The sequence below is a fragment of the Sinocyclocheilus anshuiensis genome, unplaced genomic scaffold, assembly GCF_001515605.1.
Source record: "Sinocyclocheilus anshuiensis isolate Anshui unplaced genomic scaffold, SAMN03320099.WGS_v1.1 scaffold437, whole genome shotgun sequence".
Taxonomy (NCBI): Eukaryota; Metazoa; Chordata; class Actinopteri; order Cypriniformes; family Cyprinidae; genus Sinocyclocheilus; species Sinocyclocheilus anshuiensis.
In genome coordinates, this window is record NW_015539902.1 from 1,588,912 (window position 1) to 1,607,158 (window position 18,247).

Consider the following 18,247-nt stretch of genomic DNA (forward strand, 5'->3'; position numbering starts at 1 on the left):
ATTTCCCAAATTCCCAGTTAGTTTAGTATACAACGGTTGGGGGAGGAGGGGGAGCTGCGCCCAGGCCAGCTGACAATGTTCTGTACACACACACACACACACAAACACACTCTCACACTCACACACACACATGCGGAGTGTTTGTTCCCCGAGTAGCCCCAATTTTAATAGAATGGAGAACTTGAATAACTGACTGAATAATCCATTAATCAAATTGTTGCTTGCTGTTGCTTAAATTTTAGTTGATTCTTTAAAATGTTAATACAATGTTAAACAAATGTTAAACAATTTTAATAGTTTTAAATGAATTAAAATGAATTAACACAGTAGATTGTTCATCCTGTGTACAAAAAATACATTATTTTTCCTGATATTGAAATATACATTTCCTTATTGAGATTTCTGTACTTGTCATTTTTTTCATAATGATTTTTAAAAATTGGTGATATTGTGTTTGGCATGCATAAAGTATGGTGAATATAGGTTTTTTTAGGCCTAATACATATGTCCCAGATTACAAAGTGACCTGTCCCAGATTATCAAATTCAGGCAGATTTTTTTTTTTTTGGCACAAAAAACACTAATAGGTGTGGCATGTCTCCTCTGGGTATAATATCAACATTCTATCTTCTGGTGTGGTTAGAAAACATCTTAGGGATTTCAGAAAAGTCTAATGTGTTGATCTAATGTGTTAGATAGATATCGAAATAAATCGCAGAAGTCAAAATTGCAAAAAATGTACCAGATTACCCGAATTCACCCTACTACCCACACTTACGGTCTTGGCCACTTGAGACTTTGCAGTAATAGGAAGATTGTCCCAGCAGGTATGAAAAATGCCAAATTTCAGTGCCCTTAATGCACTTCTGCGCGGTATTTGAGGCATCTTTTATGTGTATTTGGTAAAAGGTTTACAACATTATAACAAGCAGCACAATTGCTAAATTGTGTCACCTCTTACATAAGCACTACTGAACAGACATTCTGAAGTACTGAAATCAGAATGTGCAAATACTTTATTAATTTTTACCACACTATATAGCGCATAATGCAAGTCAACAAGTGGTCAAGTGCAAAGACTGCAAGTGTACAGGCCTTGTGCACCTTATTTTGCAACGCGGAAGTAAGTCATTTTCTTTGAATATACCTTATCTTGTTATAGGTAAATAAGTAAATATCCGTTTTTAATATTTAGCATTGTGACAGGAAGGAATGGCACAAATATTACGTTAAAAATAAGGAATATATTTAATTCTGTCATAGTGAAGTTACAGTAAGAGACTACGCCTTTAATGACTGAGCGCTAACATCTCATTAGACCTAACTTAGTACGTATATTAATCATCACATGTGAAACTGATTGTGGAAAGAAAAAAAACTGGTTGTGGAAAGATTTTATGACAAATTCATCACTTTCAACATGTAAACCTACTTTTAAAAAACATCCAGTCTGGTAAAGCATCACGGAAAACATGAGAATAAGCAATATGCTGCAGTGCGTTGCGCGAGTGTGAGAGCGCGCACAGGCAAGCGTTCGATGCTGTTTTTATACAGTCTATGGTTCGATGTGACGTTATAATGTATATAATGCGCTTGCAGCTGTGACTGTTTGTCTGCAGCTTTTGTCTTTTTATCTAGGCATATAAAGCACTGAGAGACTTGTAATACGGATAAGATAATTTACCTGAGGTGTTGTTGGTCTTTAAATATCCCCAGTAGACAGGCTCACTCCAGTCGCTCCAAAACTTGGACTCTCCGCAGGATGACTCTATTCGAGCCCTGACCTGGAACTCGTAGCGTTTTTTTGAGGGAAAAGGCAAACTGAAGGAGGTCCTGTGGCCTGGAGTGGTGCTCTAGGGAAGAGAGATGTAAACTTTGCCGTTTTGTGTTTGGTGGTCAGACGACCACAAGGTGAGAATGCATTACAATGACAATTTGTACATCACTGTCTTCGAAATTGATTAGTCTAGTCATCGCGCACTGGTACTTTATCTTTTATCCCAGCAAATCACTTTAACATTTAATAAGCAGTTCCAACAAGATATAACATATGGCATAGAAACAGTTTCTTTTTTTTTTAATGCTAATGTCTCCATTATTATTTTTGGAATTTCTATTGAACGTATTACTCCGCATTAAGCCGATAGGTGGCGACAAGTGACTGTCTTTTTCAACATTGATTACTACAGGAAAGAAACAAGTGACATTTTCTTATGGCTGAGTCATTGAATCATTCACCCAATCGATATGTAAGTTTAAAACCCTGATTTAAAATAGATGCTTCGGTGTTTGGAGATGAAAAAAGACAAAAAGGAGCTTTCAAGCATCACAGTTAATGTAATCAATAGTTTAGTACAGCTTTACTTTTTTTTTTGGTATATAAGAACGTGTCCTGTTTATTTATTTTTTCTGAGCAAAAAATAGTTACTATCATACATTTTACCACGATTTACAGAAAAAAAGCCATTCAGTGTAACAATAGTCTAAATACCAAAAAAAAAAAAATCTTGTTCCAACAAGATATAACATATGGCATAGAAACAATTTCTTTTTTTTTTAATGCTAATGTCTCAATGTATTATTTTTGGAATTTCTATTGAACGTATTACTCCGCATTAAGCCGATAGGTGGCGACAAGTGACTGTCTTTTTCAACATTGATTACTACAGGAAAGAAACAAGTGACATTTTCTTATGGCTGAGTCATTGAATCATTCACCCAATCGATATGTAAGTTTAAAACCCTGATTTAAAATAGATGCTTCGGTGTTTGGAGATGAAAAAAGACAAAAAGGAGCTTTCAAGCATCACAGTTAATGTAATCAATAGTTTAGTACAGCTTTACTTTTTTTTTTGGTATATAAGAACGTGTCCTGTTTATTTATTTTTTCTGAGCAAAAAATAGTTACTATCATACATTTTACCACGATTTACAGAAAAAAAGCCATTCAGTGTAACAATAGTCTAAATACCAAAAAAAAAAAAATCTTGTCAGGCATATTTAGATCAAGAATCATTAGAGGACATTAAAAGACTATTTAAGGATCACAATGCAAAATTAATTATTTTAATTTTAAAAACATTAAAGTAGACACTTTAGTTGCATTTGATATGCTTTCTGTGTATATAAAACCACTTTTGTACATTTATTTTGATGCGATTTCAGTACCAGTACATGTTTCTCATAAATCATTAAGCCATTAGAGGCCATATGAAATTAATACCTATACAATGTCCATGTGTTTCAAATGTGGCCAATCAAAATTTAGTTTCATAAAACAAATTTCATACCTTCCACGCATTGTTGTCTGTCCTGTGACGAACTTCACTCTCAATGCAGCTGTCGTTCTTTGTAATATTCCAGTACAGCCACAGTTCAGCATCTTTTTTCTCCACCACAGACAGGTTGACCGGAGGGTACAGCTTCACTGATTAGCAACAGAGTATATAAAGTATCAATTCATCAACAGGTCAATTATTGTCAAGTCATAATAAATATGAATAATTTCTAATACCATATGCTTTGAGATTATGTTCCTGCTCTGTCACCAAACCGCCATTGTCACTGTACAGCCATGTTTTTAATGTATTAAACCGTTGTGGTTTTTCGTAGGGGAACACGCAGCCCACGTTAACACCATCAATCCTGAGATAATTTGGACAATCCAGAATTTCTTTATGAGTAAACCTAAGAAAGCAAACACATGCTGTTGTCAGTTCTGAAACTTTCATCCAAAAATGCAGGTTTTCTATTTTGTTCAACATACGCACCTGCTCTTGAAACTGTAATTGTGCTCATGCTCAGTCCATGTGCAATTAACATAGTCCAGATTTATGATAAGGCAGTTAATTTCTGGGTAAAGAAGAGAAAAACAATATAGTTATTTTTCATTCTAATGAATTATGTAATGTATAAATGGCACAGTATTGCAGCTTGCAATGCATGTAGTTTGTCAGTAGAGGATGCTCAGCCTGTGAGGACTGGAAAGAAACATACATACAGGAAATATGTAAATTTTCAGTCAAAATCACAATTTTATACAGTCTTACTGATTAAAATTAAATCATAGTTTTACATAAGAATTTTTAGACCATTTTGATTTAGTCATTGTATAGAAAAACTGAACTGAAAGTGTTGTAAGCTCAAGTTGTGTCTTTGGTTGCGTGTGCGCATCATGGCCACAGAGAAGCCATTTTGGAAAGCAAGCATCTGAACATTGTCAACTCTTCAGTGACAGGTTGCTGAAAAATTTCACAATTTCTTGAGGAGTATGTAATGGTCACGTTCACTGCTGATGAAATAATCGCCATCGCCAGACGTTTTTAGGCCCTATATATGTTAACATATTAGATTTTAACATCTTAACTGTTGTAGAACCACATACTTCCGTAGTTTAAAAGAGCATATAAAACCACAAAAAGGGGAAGAAATTAATAAAAATCCAAAAAACCCTACCCCGTTTTGTTTAATAGTTTAGAAATTACTTCTGTAAACCTTTTGTATTTTAATACTAGGTATGATGTGTTTTGTAAAGGCAACATAATGTAAAATCAAAATAAGAAGGAAAAAAATACATTACATTTCAAAATAGTGTAGTTGTAAAATACTCACTTGGCTGGGATGATGCAGAAAATGCAAATGAAGGAATGTTCCCAAGGAAAAGACCAACTAAAAGTAATATCATCTTGGACAGGGTTGCATAACGCACTTGTTGTTTTAGGTCTGTTTCTGTCTTCCCTGTTCTAACCTAAATGTATGCGCTCTGTGTGGGCTGACGTATGTGTGTGAGATTTCCTGTTCAAGAGAAGCCACATTCTGCTGATTGCCTGTTATGAAAAGAACTGAATGCTAAATTTGTGTATGAAAGAGAGTAGGCATTAAAAATTTTACATTTTATTTTGCTTTTACATAATTCACTTTTACATGAAAACACATATCAAAAACCTAAAAATCAAAAAAATAAACTATACTAATATGTTTAAGGAATAAACTTACAGCCTATATTCTGGCCTTTATTTAGACAATAAAGTACAACAAGTACAATCAAGTACAGCAAAATAACCGATTCACACCAGAAATCATTGTAAACAATCTTTTGTCTCAAAACTAATATGCTATCATATATTTGGCGACCATATCTTTATTTCAGTGGAGAAATTTACTACTAAAGAAGATGAACTATTAAACAAACTGATTATGAATTATATATATATATTAATATATATATATAAATATTGTGTATCAATAGCATAACATGCTCTTAAGTAACTTTAATTGCCACACTAGTTCTATTATTAGCATATTAGTTGTTACTCATTTAGACATTTGGTGGGTGTATGCAGCAGATTTTCTGCAAAATAAGACCATCATGGCAAGCCTTCCACACAAAAATGCTGCCTTTAAAACAGCACCCACTGCAGAGGTTGCATTAACGGAAAATTTTCCATCATGTACTGAATTTTAAAAAACACTGAGATGGTCTATTGCTTTACCCTACATGGTAAATTGTGCTAATAGACTAAAAGTTTGTTGTGAAATCACTCTTGAGTCAACAAGAGAGGTTAGAGTTCATTGATGGATAAAAATCACGATGGAAAATTTACATAATTTACAACTGACATATATCCAGTTGCCGCATAATGATACTGAGCTTTCCATTAAACAGCAGAGCTATCAACTATTGGCTGTTTCAGATACCACTTTTTACTATCAACCACCACAGCACAATATCAAATGCATTAGAGTTTTAAATGATAAAAGAGAGCTCTAAAGGCAGTGTAGTGTCTCTGAAGGAGAGGCTGGATGCTTCCTGCGCCAGCTGCAGAAGGGATGGTAAGATATCTGAATACTCCCCACTATCGTAGCGCTCCTGCTTCGGGTCTGCATTTTGTTGCAGGCTCTGCTGCTGTGTAACTGCACAAACACAATAAAAGGAACAAACCAGAAGTGTAAGTTCTGAATTCATGTGGTTTGTGCAGGTGATACATGTGTGGGTTCGGGACGGTGTGTGAGAGGGAAGCGTGGGCGTATATCTGTGTACCTGTGTCGGCGTGAGGTAGCGCATCGGCTTCATTCTGGCTTCTCTGTTTGCTCTCGGTTTTTGACTCTTTAACAGCAGAGATGTGGCAGCCAGGACTAAGGATCTATCATGAACATGAAATCAAACACGTCAGATTATACAAAAGCCTGTTAACTATTACTGAAGCAGTGTGGTTTGTAATAGCATCTGTGTTGTATTTTTAAAGATGTCTAAGTCGGACCTTGCTGAAATTGTCCAGGTCTGGTGAGGGTGGAACGCATGAGCGGATCACTGCTAAACTGGATTCAATTAGTGCCAGTGGATCAGACACATCATTACTGTTCTCAAGAGAAGAAGAGAAGTGAAATATTAGGGCTGAACATTTAATCAAAATGGCTTAGTGTGATTATCAAATGATGAAGTCTGCGATTTATTTTAAAATAAGTATATGTGCCGTGTGTTTTAGAGTGAAGCATGGCACTGTGTTCATTTATAGGCAAGCTGCTCAGGATAACAGTGTTTTCAGTGTCTCGGGGCAACTTGGTTTGCAGTCAATGCTGCTTCACACAATCTTCATCTCTGCAAGTGCAGTTAGTTTGGGTTGCTTGAAAATGCAACAAACATTTCACTAGATGTTTAATGAGAAGCATGTTGCCAACAAAGGAGAAGCTTTAACCCTGTGGTTTTCCACCAAAAGAAAAATGTATATGTATATTGGTTTAAAATGAAGATATAAAGAAACAAATGTGACCCTGGACCACAAAACCAGTCATAAGGGTCCATTCGTGAATAAATAAGCTTTCCATTGATGTATGGTTTGTTAGGATAGGACAATATTTGGCTGAGATACAACTATTTGAATATCTGGAATCTGAGGGTGCAAAAAAGTCAAATTATTGAGAAAATTGCCTTTAAAGTTGTCCAAATTAAGTCCTTAGCAATGCATATCACTAATCAAAAATTCAGTTTTGATATATTTATGGTGGAAAATTTACAAAATATCTTCATGGAACATGATCTTCACTTAATATCCTAGTGATTTTTGGCATAAAAGAAAAACCCGACAATTTTGACCCATACAATGTATTGTTGGCTATTGCTACAAATATACCCCAGCGACTTACGACTTTTTTGGTATAGGGTCACAAATATTATTATTGTAATTTTACAGGTGTACAATTTTTAGTATTTTTATTTATTTATTTGATAATTTTACTGTATTTATTTAGTTTAGAGTGAAATAGTCTTAAAATAAAAGTCTTTTTTCTTTTCTAATAATAATAATGATAATTTTTCCATTGTCATAATGATAAATAATCACAATATTTGGCCAAATTTTTCAGCCCTAAAAATAACCACAACAAATCATTTTAAATCACTTTTTTTTTTAATCAGAAAAATCACAGTTATATTTTCCTCCCAATTGTGCAGCCCTATGAAATACTGCACAGAGTTATTGATAAAACAGAACAGAGATCTGTTATAATTATAAAAGAAAATGGCACACATGATCAGTTTGCTATCTAACCTTTCAGAGGGTATTTCCTCAGACTCCTGGGCAGCTGGGTCATCTAGCAAATTCAATGCCAGCTCCATGGAGGGCAGAGTAGGGGAGGCGGGAGATAAAAATGTGGTTTGAGTTGCAGGAAAGCTGTCTGTCACTGGCTCTCTGTAAAACCGAAAACACAAATGAAACCGGAAAATAGACTGTGAAACCCTAAAAAGTACTTTCAGTTCAGTTCTGTTTTTTTGTTTGTTTGTTTTTTACCCAGTAAAGAAGTATTTTTAAAAACCTCGGAAGATTATAATTATACAAAACACGAGTCCTGTAGAGGATAAAGACTACAGGTGTGCTGTTGCTGTCTTACCTGCTAGGCTCAGGTGTGGGATCCAGCAGGTGGGTGATGTCAGAGTCAGAGATGATCATGCCATTTGAGTACACATCAGCCGGTGACACATCCAGCTGCCCAGAAACCCACAGTGATGTCACTTACTTTCAATATGACAGAAATCAAGCTCCTTTTATAACTAAACAGCATCGTGTTAGATGAAGTCAAGAAATCAAACTTAGACCAAAATTAGATCACACATCAAGATTTTAGCAGGCACCTCTTGCATCGAAGGGATCTCTTGGAGGGGGGAAGTGGTAAGGGTGGGATTCACACTGAAGGAACGGGCATATTTCGGCGCAGACTGAAACTCCCCAGAATTGTTGATCATGGGGCTGTTAGGGTGGAGAAAGGAAATGTGATGTGAGAAAAGATAGCTGAAAATGCAAACAATCACATTTTGTGTGCTTTAGGTGAACAAACTTACAGTCTTCTTTTGCAACCTTTTATCCCATTTGACTGAACGATGTTGATGATGAACTTTATCATCTGAAAAAGAGTGACATAGGATAGGAGAGGTTTGTATAGTGATTATCAAAAAAGTATTTATTATTATATACATAAAATATGTTATTATTTATATAGTTTACAAATGTGTTTCCATTTACCTTACGTATGATTTTATGCTGCTGCTGATAGTTCTGTCTTAATGAGTCCAGTTCTCTCCACAAGCTCTTATTATCCCTTCAGGAAAGAAACAGTTAAAAGATTTAGTCATGGCAGAGAATGTAATATTTAAATGCTATTAGCATTGATCTATAGTACCATTCAAAAGTTTGCTGTTAGTATGTATATAGAAAGAAATTATGACTTTTATTCAGGAAGGATGCATTAAAAAGATCAAAAGTGACAGTAAAGACATTAATAATGATTTCTATTTCAAATAAATGTTGTTCCTTTGAACTTGTATTCATCAAAAAATCCTAAATAAAATTGCACAACTTTTTTTCAACACTGATATTAAAAAGACATTTTTAAATAGAAAACAGTTGTTTTAAATTGTAATAATATTTCATAATATTACTGTTTTTTTTACTGTATTTTTGATCACATATATACAGCCTTGGTGAATATAAGTAATATTTCTCAAATCTTTTTTAATGTTTTTGAATGGTATTTGAAGTGACATATTAGGAAATAAGCACTAACTGACAGTTCCACGGACGTCCACTCTTAAATGTATAAACGAGGCTGAAGTGTAGCTTTACACTGATGAATAGTGTACTTGTTACAGAGAAAAGCTCACCTGCACAAAGCCATGAGTTTGAGGTCTGAGGAGTCTTGCCAGCCTCTGACTTGACTAACCTGAATGAGTACCTGAGACACCTGCCCTCCCTCTTCAACTCCACGGCTAACTGAAACCTAGTCATGAAATCACATATACACCACAGATATTTACACACACATCTCAGCGTGAGAGAATCTGAGGGTTAGCAACTGTGCGTGAGTGCTTTGCTTCAGCACAAGCACTGTATGATAACGCTTATCATCTTCACCTTCCTGCGGATAAGGCCCAACAGATGAGGTTGAGCTCTCTGGAAGTTCTCGTGCTGAAACTCGACACAATTAACCTGGCTGTCAGCTTTAGGCAAGCCAGCGTCCATATGTACCACTTTGTGGAAGCCATCTGTAGGTGGATGTCAGACACAGGAGAATTAGAAAATGATGCTATATATCTACATGCTGTATATCTTATCATTGGCTGAACACGTACACATGTTGAGCTGGCGCACAAAGCTGGTCATGTTGCTATGTTTGAAGTAAAGAGGCAGGACTTCCTTGCTGTACCGCTGCTCATCCTGGACAAGAAAACTGCAGCCATCCTAATAGAGTGGAAACAGGAAGATGTGGTTTGACTTACATCACTTGATATATGTCAAACTGTTTCTAAAGAAAAGCCCATTCCGGTCTGGCAGGAAACACTGTTTGTACTTAAAAAGCACTTGCACATATTACTGCAGGTTTCTAGAATCATTCGAGTTTGCTTCCTGAGTTTACTACTTTTACACTTTACATCTTTTAAAATTAAATATGTTTTTTTTTGCATAGTTCATGTTTTATTTTTATAAAACAAACTATAAAAGCTCTAAATCTGGCACTAGAATTTTTGTTGCAAATGCCTGCTTAAAGAAAAAATAGCAAAAGATTAGTAAAATACTTTAGATAGATAGATAGATATTATTCAACATAATATATTTAATGTAATTCATAATTATAATGGTGGTTATATATAATATAATCTTAACCTCTAGGAGTCATGTTAATAAAACAACAGCTTAAAGGCAAATAAAGGTAGATCCATTCACATTTACAGACAGACAGACAGACAGATAGATAGATAGATAGAATATTAATAGAATATTAATTACACCAATAGAGGTGCTTTAAGAATGTCGTTGTTTGCTCTGCTTGCAATGACAATAAAGCTATTTATATAATAATCAATAAATTAATATGATTAATTTATATAATTAATCATAATAATACAATGACATGATTAATAATTATTATGGTGTTTACATATAGCCTAATATAATCTTTACCACTACGAGGAGTCGTGTTAATAAAACAACAACTTAAAAGCAAACAAATGTAAATACATTCACATTTACAAAAAAGCATATAAATAGTACACGTTGATATTATAAAAAAAAAAAAAAAACATTTATAGCGGTCAATTCAATATTTTGCTTTATTCAAATCTAACACTAATGTAGTTAACTTAAATGTATATAAGCCTCTTCAATATAATAAGGATTTAAATAAGGATTTATTTTATTTTAGGATGTTTATCATAAATGTTCTATTTTCGGGGCACCTCGTTCTGTCACATGACGCGTAAATTGGTTCAGAGCAAGCTGTTCGAAACTCAATTCTTGCAGATAACATTAGGTAGTAGGCTACGTTCTAATAATATACTGAGCACCCATTGGACGGACAGTGGGCCAATAGCGAGCTGCCTCCACCTGCAGCAGCGCAATACACGTGGATCTGTTTTGTAATGGGTCAGATAGCGCATTATACTAATAGGGCATCTGAAGATAAACATCTTCTTAGCAGATAAACTGAGTAATGTTCAATGAGTTATAAGAAATTCTGAAGAGCTTATTATTGTGGAGTTTATTATTCTGAAGAGTTAATATTGTTGGTTATTACTGGTTGTTGTTTGTACAATTCCTACTCAGGACACGTCATAAAAAATAATTACTGTATAATAATTACCTCACACGAACAGTTAGAATAAATCAAATCTGCGTTTTGCATAAAATACTCACTTGGCTCCAGCAGATCAGGTCGTTCGTTGACGGAGCCTCTACAAGTGTCCAAAGTTTGCTGACAAAAGCTGGGACGCCGTGGCTGTGTTTCATCCCTCCTGTTTAAAAACAGAGGTGAAGAAACTTCTCTGACTTTCGTGAATATAAAGCTCGTCACACTGCTCTAGATTAGCCGGCTGTGAGGAGGTAAATAAAGTCCCAGGCTGACCTACACGTGAATTTCCCTGCTGCGACCCCCCCTACCCCCACCCCACGTCCATCTATCCACCAATCCCGAACGCGGCTCCCTGTAGTATACGTAAGTGTGTTGTGCTAAAGTACTTGTATTTTTCCTTACATAGCCTTACTATGTCACTCGCTTTAAATAAATTAACCTTTGTTATATAAAGATAGACTCTGATAATGTTCCTTGTCAGTAATATTGGAAAAAGCAAAAATAATTGTGTATATTTGTATTGTGTTTTGACTATATAATGGATAATTTAAATGAGACAATACTGACTCTTTTATTTTAATGATACTAAAAACAGCACGGTTTTGCAGAATTGTGTTATTACATGCATTGATTTATAAGTAGTAATTAATCCTTAACCAGTAACCAGTGAGAAACTTGACAAAAACGGTGTAAAACGTTTTTTAAACGGAAACGGTGGTGCGTTGAACACCCTGTTCTGATGACGCAAGAGTTGCAACTATGGCAGCTGAGAAGGCCATTCTTTGTGTTCTTTTTAAAGAATTTTCGGAGCCTGATGAAATCGGTATAAATACGTGTTTAATACTGCAAAATACGCTCGATGTTACAATCACTGCCCTTGCCGTCCAGAATAAAAGAGAACATCCCAATCAAATTAAGGGATTTGTGGAAACTGTGGTTCCTAATTATTGTGATCCAACATTTGCCTCGCATTTCAGGATGAAAAGACAAACATTTCAGGTGAAGGATAATCCACTTCTTACCTCCAAGACTGTGTTATGATCTATATGACCTTATTATTTTTATTGTGAGTATTGGGCTTATCATTATTGCTGATCGCTATTGTTGTGCTATGTTATTGTAATATTTACCATTATATAATCAGAGGGGTATAGAAAAGTTTATGAAAGTGGCACTCCTCAATACAATAGCAAAATATATAAATATGTATAGTATTTTTTATGTTACATTAATCAGTTTCTAGCACACCTTCCTAAGTAAAGGATATGGACCAGAAGACACTGCAATTACTAAATTATATTTAGACAGACTTAAAGAAGTTCCAGATCTATACTTGTGCTCTTATTATTTTAGTTATTTTGCCTTTAATGTAAATAAACATGTGCAAACAATATACTTGCTCTTGTGAATTTATTTGGATGTTAATTACATTGTGCAGCTGTCTCTTTAATACCACGTGGTTTATATACATGTTGCTGCTGACTGGGCTGACATGTTTGACACACCCACCAAACAAGAGAAAACGTATCTCAAACCCCGTTGCACACCGTTTCCAGGAAACATGTCGTTCAAACCGGAAACCGTAGCAAAACGGTGCACACCGGTTTGAGCTTGAACTTGCCCCTGGTGTCTTCTTGTACATCTTTTATGTAATATTTATCATGCATGTATTTGATATAATTGAATGCGTATCCGTCTGTGTGCATATTGAAAGCTAACAATCGTGTTAAATTAATGTAGTTAACTAGAAAAGAGTGAAGAATAAGTTCACATTATTTTAGACAGCGTTTGAAGAAGCTTTTATTTTGAATACGCTACTTCCGGTGGAAATAGTTTATCTCTACTGTTGCTGCGTGTATCCCCATAGACTGTATATCCGTATATCTTCATTTACTGAATCAAGTGTGAGTATAATTTGCATAATTAGTGGAAGTTATTTGAAAATCGTTATTCATTTACTTAAATTTGCCTATTGTCTGTATTATTAATTTCACGACGTTGCCGCGTCAAATTCATATGTTATGCAGCCTGCTCGCATGTCATGCTAGAATATTCTTGGAGCGCGGTGTTGGGTGTCATGGCAACAAACGCAAACACAGTGAGGCGCTAGTCGCGGGACGCAAAACGTTTCCTCAACACTTCTCTGTTGTTGTCGGGCGGTGGTTATATATCTTCTTTATCTTAAAATCTCAGATTTGTTATATTCCTGCACAGGACAAATTCAGCAGGTGGGAGATGGTTCAGCTGCACGTCAAACGAGGAGATGAGAGTCAGTTTCTCTTCAATACTACAGTGGCTGTCTCGATTGAGACACTGACCCAGCAGGTCAGCGCCATCTATAATGGAAGATTAAAAGTGGACAGGATCTGCTCTGGTATGACTATGATGTTATGTATGCTTATCACATTCTTTGGGTTCCACTGGTTTATGTTCTTGACAGACGAGTTCATACCCTAAAATGCATGTATTATTGTGTAAGTGGCAGTTAACGTTACGTTAATAAAGTCAAGTGCTAAAACAAGTGTGAAACGTTTGATTGCATATTATAGCATTAAAAACTAGTATCAGTTTAATTTATGTCTCCATAGAAATTCCAGAGCTGGCAGATCATGGTGTCTCTCTTCCACCGAATATGCAAGGCCTTACTGATGATCAGATCATGGAGCTCAAACTAAAGGATGAATGGGAGGACCGCTGTATTCCCAGCGGTGTTGCTGAGTTTAAGAAGGATGAGCTAGGACGACGAAATGGACATGGTAGTCCTGTCACATTTCAAGTTTACATTTGAATTGCCCGATTAATTGCTATAACTAAATTCTGACTTTCCATTTAGCTCCGAATGAGAAGATGAAAGAAGTTTTAAGGAAAACAGTGGAGGAAGCCAAAGCTTTAATCTCAAAAGTATGAAGCTAATTCTAATATAGAATACTTCTAAACCTCAATATGTTGTTACCCTTTTGATATGTTTTGTGATATATATTTCTTTACTCTAAAGAAACAAGTGGAAGCGAATATCTGCGTTACCATGGATTTGGTCAAAGAGGCTTTGGACCAGTTGCGAGGAGCTGTGATGATAGTTTACCCAATAGTTAATAGATGATAGTTAAGCCTCCACATGATCCAATAAGGATGGAGTTTGAAAATCAAGAGGATCTTACTGGAACACAGGTATCTGAGATATTTTCTGCCTTTCTTAAAGGAATACTCAACCCAAAATTAAAATTCTGTCATCGTTTAGTCATCCTCATGTCATTCCAAACCTGTATGACCGCCTACCTTCTGTGGAACAAAGAAGAGGATATTTTAAGAAATGTGTGTGTGTTTTTTTAAGTCTGTGGGCTCCGATGTTGTTTGGTTCCTGACATTCTTCTAAATATTTTCTTTTGTGCTCTGCAGAAGAAGTAAAGTCATAGGGGCTGCCTCCACATGATCCAATAAGGATGGAGTTTGAAAATCAAGAGGATCTTACTGGAACACAGGTATCTGAGATATTTTCTGCCTTTCTTAAAGGAATACTCAACCCAAAATTAAAATTCTGTCATCGTTTAGTCATCCTCATGTCATTCCAAACCTGTATGACCGCCTACCTTCTGTGGAACAAAGAAGAGGATATTTTAAGAAATGTGTGTGTGTTTTTTTAAGTCTGTGGGCTCCGATGTTGTTTGGTTCCTGACATTCTTCTAAATATTTTCTTTTGTGCTCTGCAGAAGAAGTAAAGTCATACAGGTTTGGAACGACACGAGGCTGAGGAAATGACATAATTGTCATTTTTCAGATGGAATATCCCTTTAAATAACTACATGCACATTGCTTAATAATAAAACAGACCAATACAATGTACCTCATTTGTTTGATGAACATAACCAAAGCTGTAATACTGATATGAAGGCTCTCCTCTGCAGGCCTCATTACTGGTGATCCCAGAAGAAGAGGCTCAGCTGTGGTGGGCATCTAAAGAACTACAGAGGGGCAAAAAGCTGCAGGATTATGTTGGGAAAAACGAGAAAACGAAAATTATTGTGAAAATTCATAAAGTATGTGTTCGGTGTGAATTTCAGTTTTATTTTTGTGACCTTAATCTGGTGTTTAAACTTATCTTCGAAGAATTTCCATATAGATGATTTGACCTAATGAAATGAAAACTGATGATCACCATTGTTTGCACATTCATTTTAGAGATGCCAGGGTGCACCAGCGCGAGAACCACTAGTGAGTGAAGAGGAACAAAAAAAGATGATGCTGCATTATTACAAGAGGCAGGAAGAACTAAAAGTGAGTGGCCTCTAACTAACTAACTCTTTTGATTTATATTCTTATTGTATGTTGTGTGTTATATATAGTTTTATTTGAATGATTAAAATATATCTAACTAGATATATTTACTTATTATTTTAGAGCATTCATCATTGTTTGGTCTGTTTTGTTCTTGCTAATAGAAACTAGAAGAGACAGATAAAGACTCGCATCTTCAGTCTGATTGGTCGGACAGACAGGCCCTAAAAAGACAGTTCCAGGGACTCACAGATATCAAATGGGGCCCAAGATAGATGAACAAAGAAAATCACTCTCCATTTGACAAATCAGAGATCTCTACACTCTACTGCTGTTGTTTTTATGCAATTTGGTGCCTTCGTTACATATGAAAGGTATTTATGTGACTGTTTGTAAATGCAAAGCGAGACATCAGATTTCTCTGCTCTGATTCATTGGCAGAAGGATGCAACACCTTTCCTCTCTTTGTCTGTGCCTCTGGCAGTTACTCAGTTGAAACTTGATGCTGTTTAAAGACAGGATGTTGCTGTGCAGCTCTAAGGATCGCTGTGGCACCGCAGAGTTCATTTGGAGAGCGTTGAGAAGGAATTACAGAACATTTTGGTATCCTTAAGGCAAAATAGAGGTTACAGTATCGGGAGGTGTGGTTTCACTGGAAAAGTTGAGTGCGATGTTGTGTAATAAAAGAGTTTCCTGTTTGTGTTCATTTTATTTTCATTTTATGATTTCACTTTTAAATATAATACATTTTAATTTAAAAATTGTACCAGTCTTCTGAATTTGAATCGATTACAATACCACATAAATTATTCATCCAGTGTTTAATAGAGCAATAATTTATAAAATACTTTTCTCTTTACATGGCTTTACATTATGTAAAGTGTAATACAACAGCTACTTTATCAGCTGAATAGAATAATTTTAGAACAGAATAATAACTTTCACCCTCACTCAGGCAGTAAACCACATCAGGTATTGCTTGTTCTATGCTATTATGTCCTCAGTGAAAAATCCGTTTTTTTTTTTTACCTGACAGTGTCTTCAAAGGTGATGTGTGTAATTTTTTTAATGTTAAAATACATCTTTCATGGCTTATTATGAGACTGTTGTAGGTTAATTTCACTCAAAGTGTAGCACAGTGAATCTGTGATGTTATCAAAATATTGGTCTGTTTGTTTAAAAAATTAGCTGAACCAATAGTGTGACTTAGGGGCGGGCCATTTGTTTGGCAGACCAATAGCAGATGAGGGAATTGTTCTGGAAACCTGTCTGAAGACAGTTGCGATACAAAAATTCCACACTTCACCTTTTTTTTATATTTGAGTGTTTTGGTAGCAGAAAGCATTCAAAATGCTCACTCCTTTTGGTTGTAACTACAGCTACTGCACATTCTGCGTAATAGTCGGCATGTATGAATGCAGGATGCATGTGTTTCCATTGAGGTATGCGTTCATCCTGATCTCCTGAATGACAAGCTCCCTGCGCTCAATCCTCTCCATCAGCTCTGCTGCCTCTGTGGTGTACGTCACATCTTCCCAGCAATACACCTTCCTGCCAATCTCTGACAGGTTAGAGCTGTCCATTAGTGACCCTTTCTCATCCTCCTCTTCCTCCTCTTCATCATTATCCTGGTTCATTGGCTCCTCCTCTTCCAAATTAGTTGTTCTACTCTTCTTTCTGAATGTTCTAGTTGCATTTAGATGTCTACTGCAGGTTAGCTGTGTTGAAACAGCTATTAGAACAATCAGAAGTCCCACACAAACACTTGATGTGAAGAGCAGTCCTGCCATCTCTGGATGCTCTGAGAGAAAGAGAAAAGTACTTGTGACTTGTGAGTACTTGTGAAGAATAGTTCACACAAAAAGTAAAAGTGCGTACACTTATAGTTAGCTTTGGATTTACTTTGAAACTATTTTCATTCTGAAAATTGCTAGTAAATCTCACAAATAATTGCAAAGAAACGGCAAGTTACACATTGAACTAAATGAAATTTTGAAGTAGAAAGATTTAAATAGTATTTTCATGTAAAATGTTTCATATAATTATCCTTTGTATAGCATGGGTAAAATAATAATATAGAGGTTTGAAATTACATGAAAGTGAGTAAATGATATAATTCTAATTTAATTCTATAATTATATAAAATACTTATATAAAACCATTTTTAAAATTTTCTCCATTTGGGCTGCTTTATGTTGACTGGGCTCATAAAAAAAATCCAGGCATGTTTATGCTTAAAGGGGTCATATGATACGATTTCAAGTTTTCCTTTCTCTTTGGAGTGTTACAAGCTCTTGGTGCATAAAGAAGATCTGTAAAGTTGCAAAGACTAAAGTCTCAAATCCAAAGAGATATTCTTTATAAAAGTTAAGAGTCAGCCACGCCTCCCTAAAACGGCTCGTTCTAACACGGCCCCACATACCTACGTCACAATATGGGAAGATTTGCATAATGCCACTCTAATGTTCACGTAAAGAAAGAAGGCGTAACTTTTATTCTCGCTGTAGTATTGTTGTTGCAGCCGCCGTCATGTCGTGAAGACGCTGTGTGTTTCGTTGTGAAAGCGAAACTACTTTGTTTGGTCTTCCAAAAGAGGACGATATCCGCTTCCCAGAACAGTTCAACCCAAATATTCAGATGTGTGCAGCGCATTTTATGGAGGACTGTTTCCTGATCCTGGGAGAGTAGACTAACGTTACAATGCCGGCTTTTCTGACTCGCAGACTGCAAGTACGTTTTCATATTTGATGGATGTGCCACGGTAAGGGCCGTAACATTTCCGTCACACGCTTGAGGTATTCAGACAATCACAACGCACTGGATAGCTGGCCAATCAGAGCACACCTCGCTTTTCAGA

At 35.8% G+C, this 18,247-nt stretch overlaps 4 protein-coding genes across 11 annotated transcripts in view; 1 reads left to right on the forward strand and 3 right to left on the reverse strand.

Annotated features, from left to right (window-relative positions):
• Window positions 1-4,766, reverse strand: part of il2rga (interleukin 2 receptor, gamma a) — a 9,793-nt gene extending 5,027 nt beyond the window's left edge. For all 3 annotated transcript variants that reach the window (XM_016483028.1, XM_016483029.1, XM_016483027.1), the window contains exons 1-5: window positions 4,612-4,766; window positions 3,771-3,852; window positions 3,515-3,687; window positions 3,291-3,427; window positions 1,685-1,853 (exon numbers count right to left, since the gene is read on the reverse strand). In XM_016483028.1, the coding sequence (XP_016338514.1) occupies window positions 1,685-1,853; window positions 3,291-3,427; window positions 3,515-3,687; window positions 3,771-3,852; window positions 4,612-4,684 (634 nt within the window). In that variant the 5' untranslated portion in view covers window positions 4,685-4,766. The remainder of the gene's footprint in view (window positions 1-1,684; window positions 1,854-3,290; window positions 3,428-3,514; window positions 3,688-3,770; window positions 3,853-4,611) is intronic.
• Window positions 4,767-5,439: 673 nt separating this feature from the next.
• On the reverse strand, window positions 5,440-11,369 carry LOC107686147 (heat shock factor protein 1). 2 transcript variants are annotated; one of them, XM_016483020.1, is made up of 12 exons: window positions 11,184-11,369; window positions 9,623-9,731; window positions 9,405-9,535; window positions 9,155-9,270; window positions 8,517-8,592; window positions 8,336-8,397; window positions 8,129-8,243; window positions 7,888-7,982; window positions 7,548-7,688; window positions 6,261-6,357; window positions 6,033-6,143; window positions 5,440-5,908 (listed from the first exon to the last, which is right to left on the reverse strand). In XM_016483020.1, exons 1-12 carry the CDS (start codon window positions 11,274-11,276, stop codon window positions 5,747-5,749), a joined length of 1,308 nt encoding a protein of 435 aa, XP_016338506.1. In that variant the 5' UTR covers window positions 11,277-11,369; the 3' UTR covers window positions 5,440-5,746. The 2 variants fall into 2 exon arrangements, with proteins under 2 accessions (XP_016338506.1, XP_016338507.1); XM_016483021.1 differs by having other exon boundaries at window positions 5,440-5,913; window positions 6,041-6,143; window positions 11,184-11,368.
• A 56-nt stretch (window positions 11,370-11,425) lies between these two features.
• LOC107686148 (UPF0769 protein C21orf59 homolog) lies at window positions 11,426-16,096 on the forward strand. 5 transcript variants are annotated; one of them, XM_016483026.1, is made up of 9 exons: window positions 11,426-11,481; window positions 13,333-13,492; window positions 13,707-13,874; window positions 13,952-14,019; window positions 14,114-14,206; window positions 14,532-14,597; window positions 15,021-15,152; window positions 15,295-15,390; window positions 15,555-16,096. In XM_016483026.1, exons 2-9 carry the CDS (start codon window positions 13,354-13,356, stop codon window positions 15,663-15,665), a joined length of 873 nt encoding a protein of 290 aa, XP_016338512.1. In that variant the 5' UTR covers window positions 11,426-11,481; window positions 13,333-13,353; the 3' UTR covers window positions 15,666-16,096. The 5 variants fall into 5 exon arrangements, 4 of the variants coding, with proteins under 4 accessions (XP_016338512.1, XP_016338510.1, XP_016338511.1 ...); XM_016483024.1 differs by lacking the exon at window positions 11,426-11,481 and adding an exon at window positions 12,927-13,022 and having other exon boundaries at window positions 13,312-13,492; XM_016483025.1 differs by lacking the exon at window positions 11,426-11,481 and adding an exon at window positions 12,938-13,022.
• Window positions 16,097-16,713: 617 nt separating this feature from the next.
• The window catches only part of LOC107686146 (protein eva-1 homolog C-like), a 4,656-nt gene continuing 3,122 nt past the window's right edge, over window positions 16,714-18,247 (reverse strand). Inside the window, exon 8 of the mRNA XM_016483019.1 lies at window positions 16,714-17,191. Coding sequence (XP_016338505.1) covers window positions 16,770-17,191 — 422 coding nt within the window. The 3' untranslated portion in view covers window positions 16,714-16,769. The remainder of the gene's footprint in view (window positions 17,192-18,247) is intronic.

Bases quoted from the DNA above. Each gene is read 5' to 3' on its own strand.
- LOC107686148 (XM_016483022.1), top strand. From the start codon at position 13,135: ATGTTATGCAGCCTGCTCGCATGTCATGCTAGAATATTCTTGGAGCGC. The intron at 13,493-13,706 runs GTATGACTATGA...ATGTCTCCATAG, and splicing joins AGTGGACAGGATCTGCTCTG to AAATTCCAGAGCTGGCAGAT. The intron at 14,598-15,020 runs GTATCTGAGATA...TCTCCTCTGCAG, and splicing joins AGGATCTTACTGGAACACAG to GCCTCATTACTGGTGATCCC.
- LOC107686147 (XM_016483020.1), bottom strand. From the start codon at position 11,276: ATGAAACACAGCCACGGCGTCCCAGCTTTTGTCAGCAAACTTTGGACA. The intron at 9,536-9,622 runs GTACGTGTTCAG...ATCCACCTACAG, and splicing joins TGTGCGCCAGCTCAACATGT to ATGGCTTCCACAAAGTGGTA. The intron at 7,983-8,128 runs GTGCCTGCTAAA...GTTTCTGGGCAG, and splicing joins AGATCCCTTCGATGCAAGAG to CTGGATGTGTCACCGGCTGA.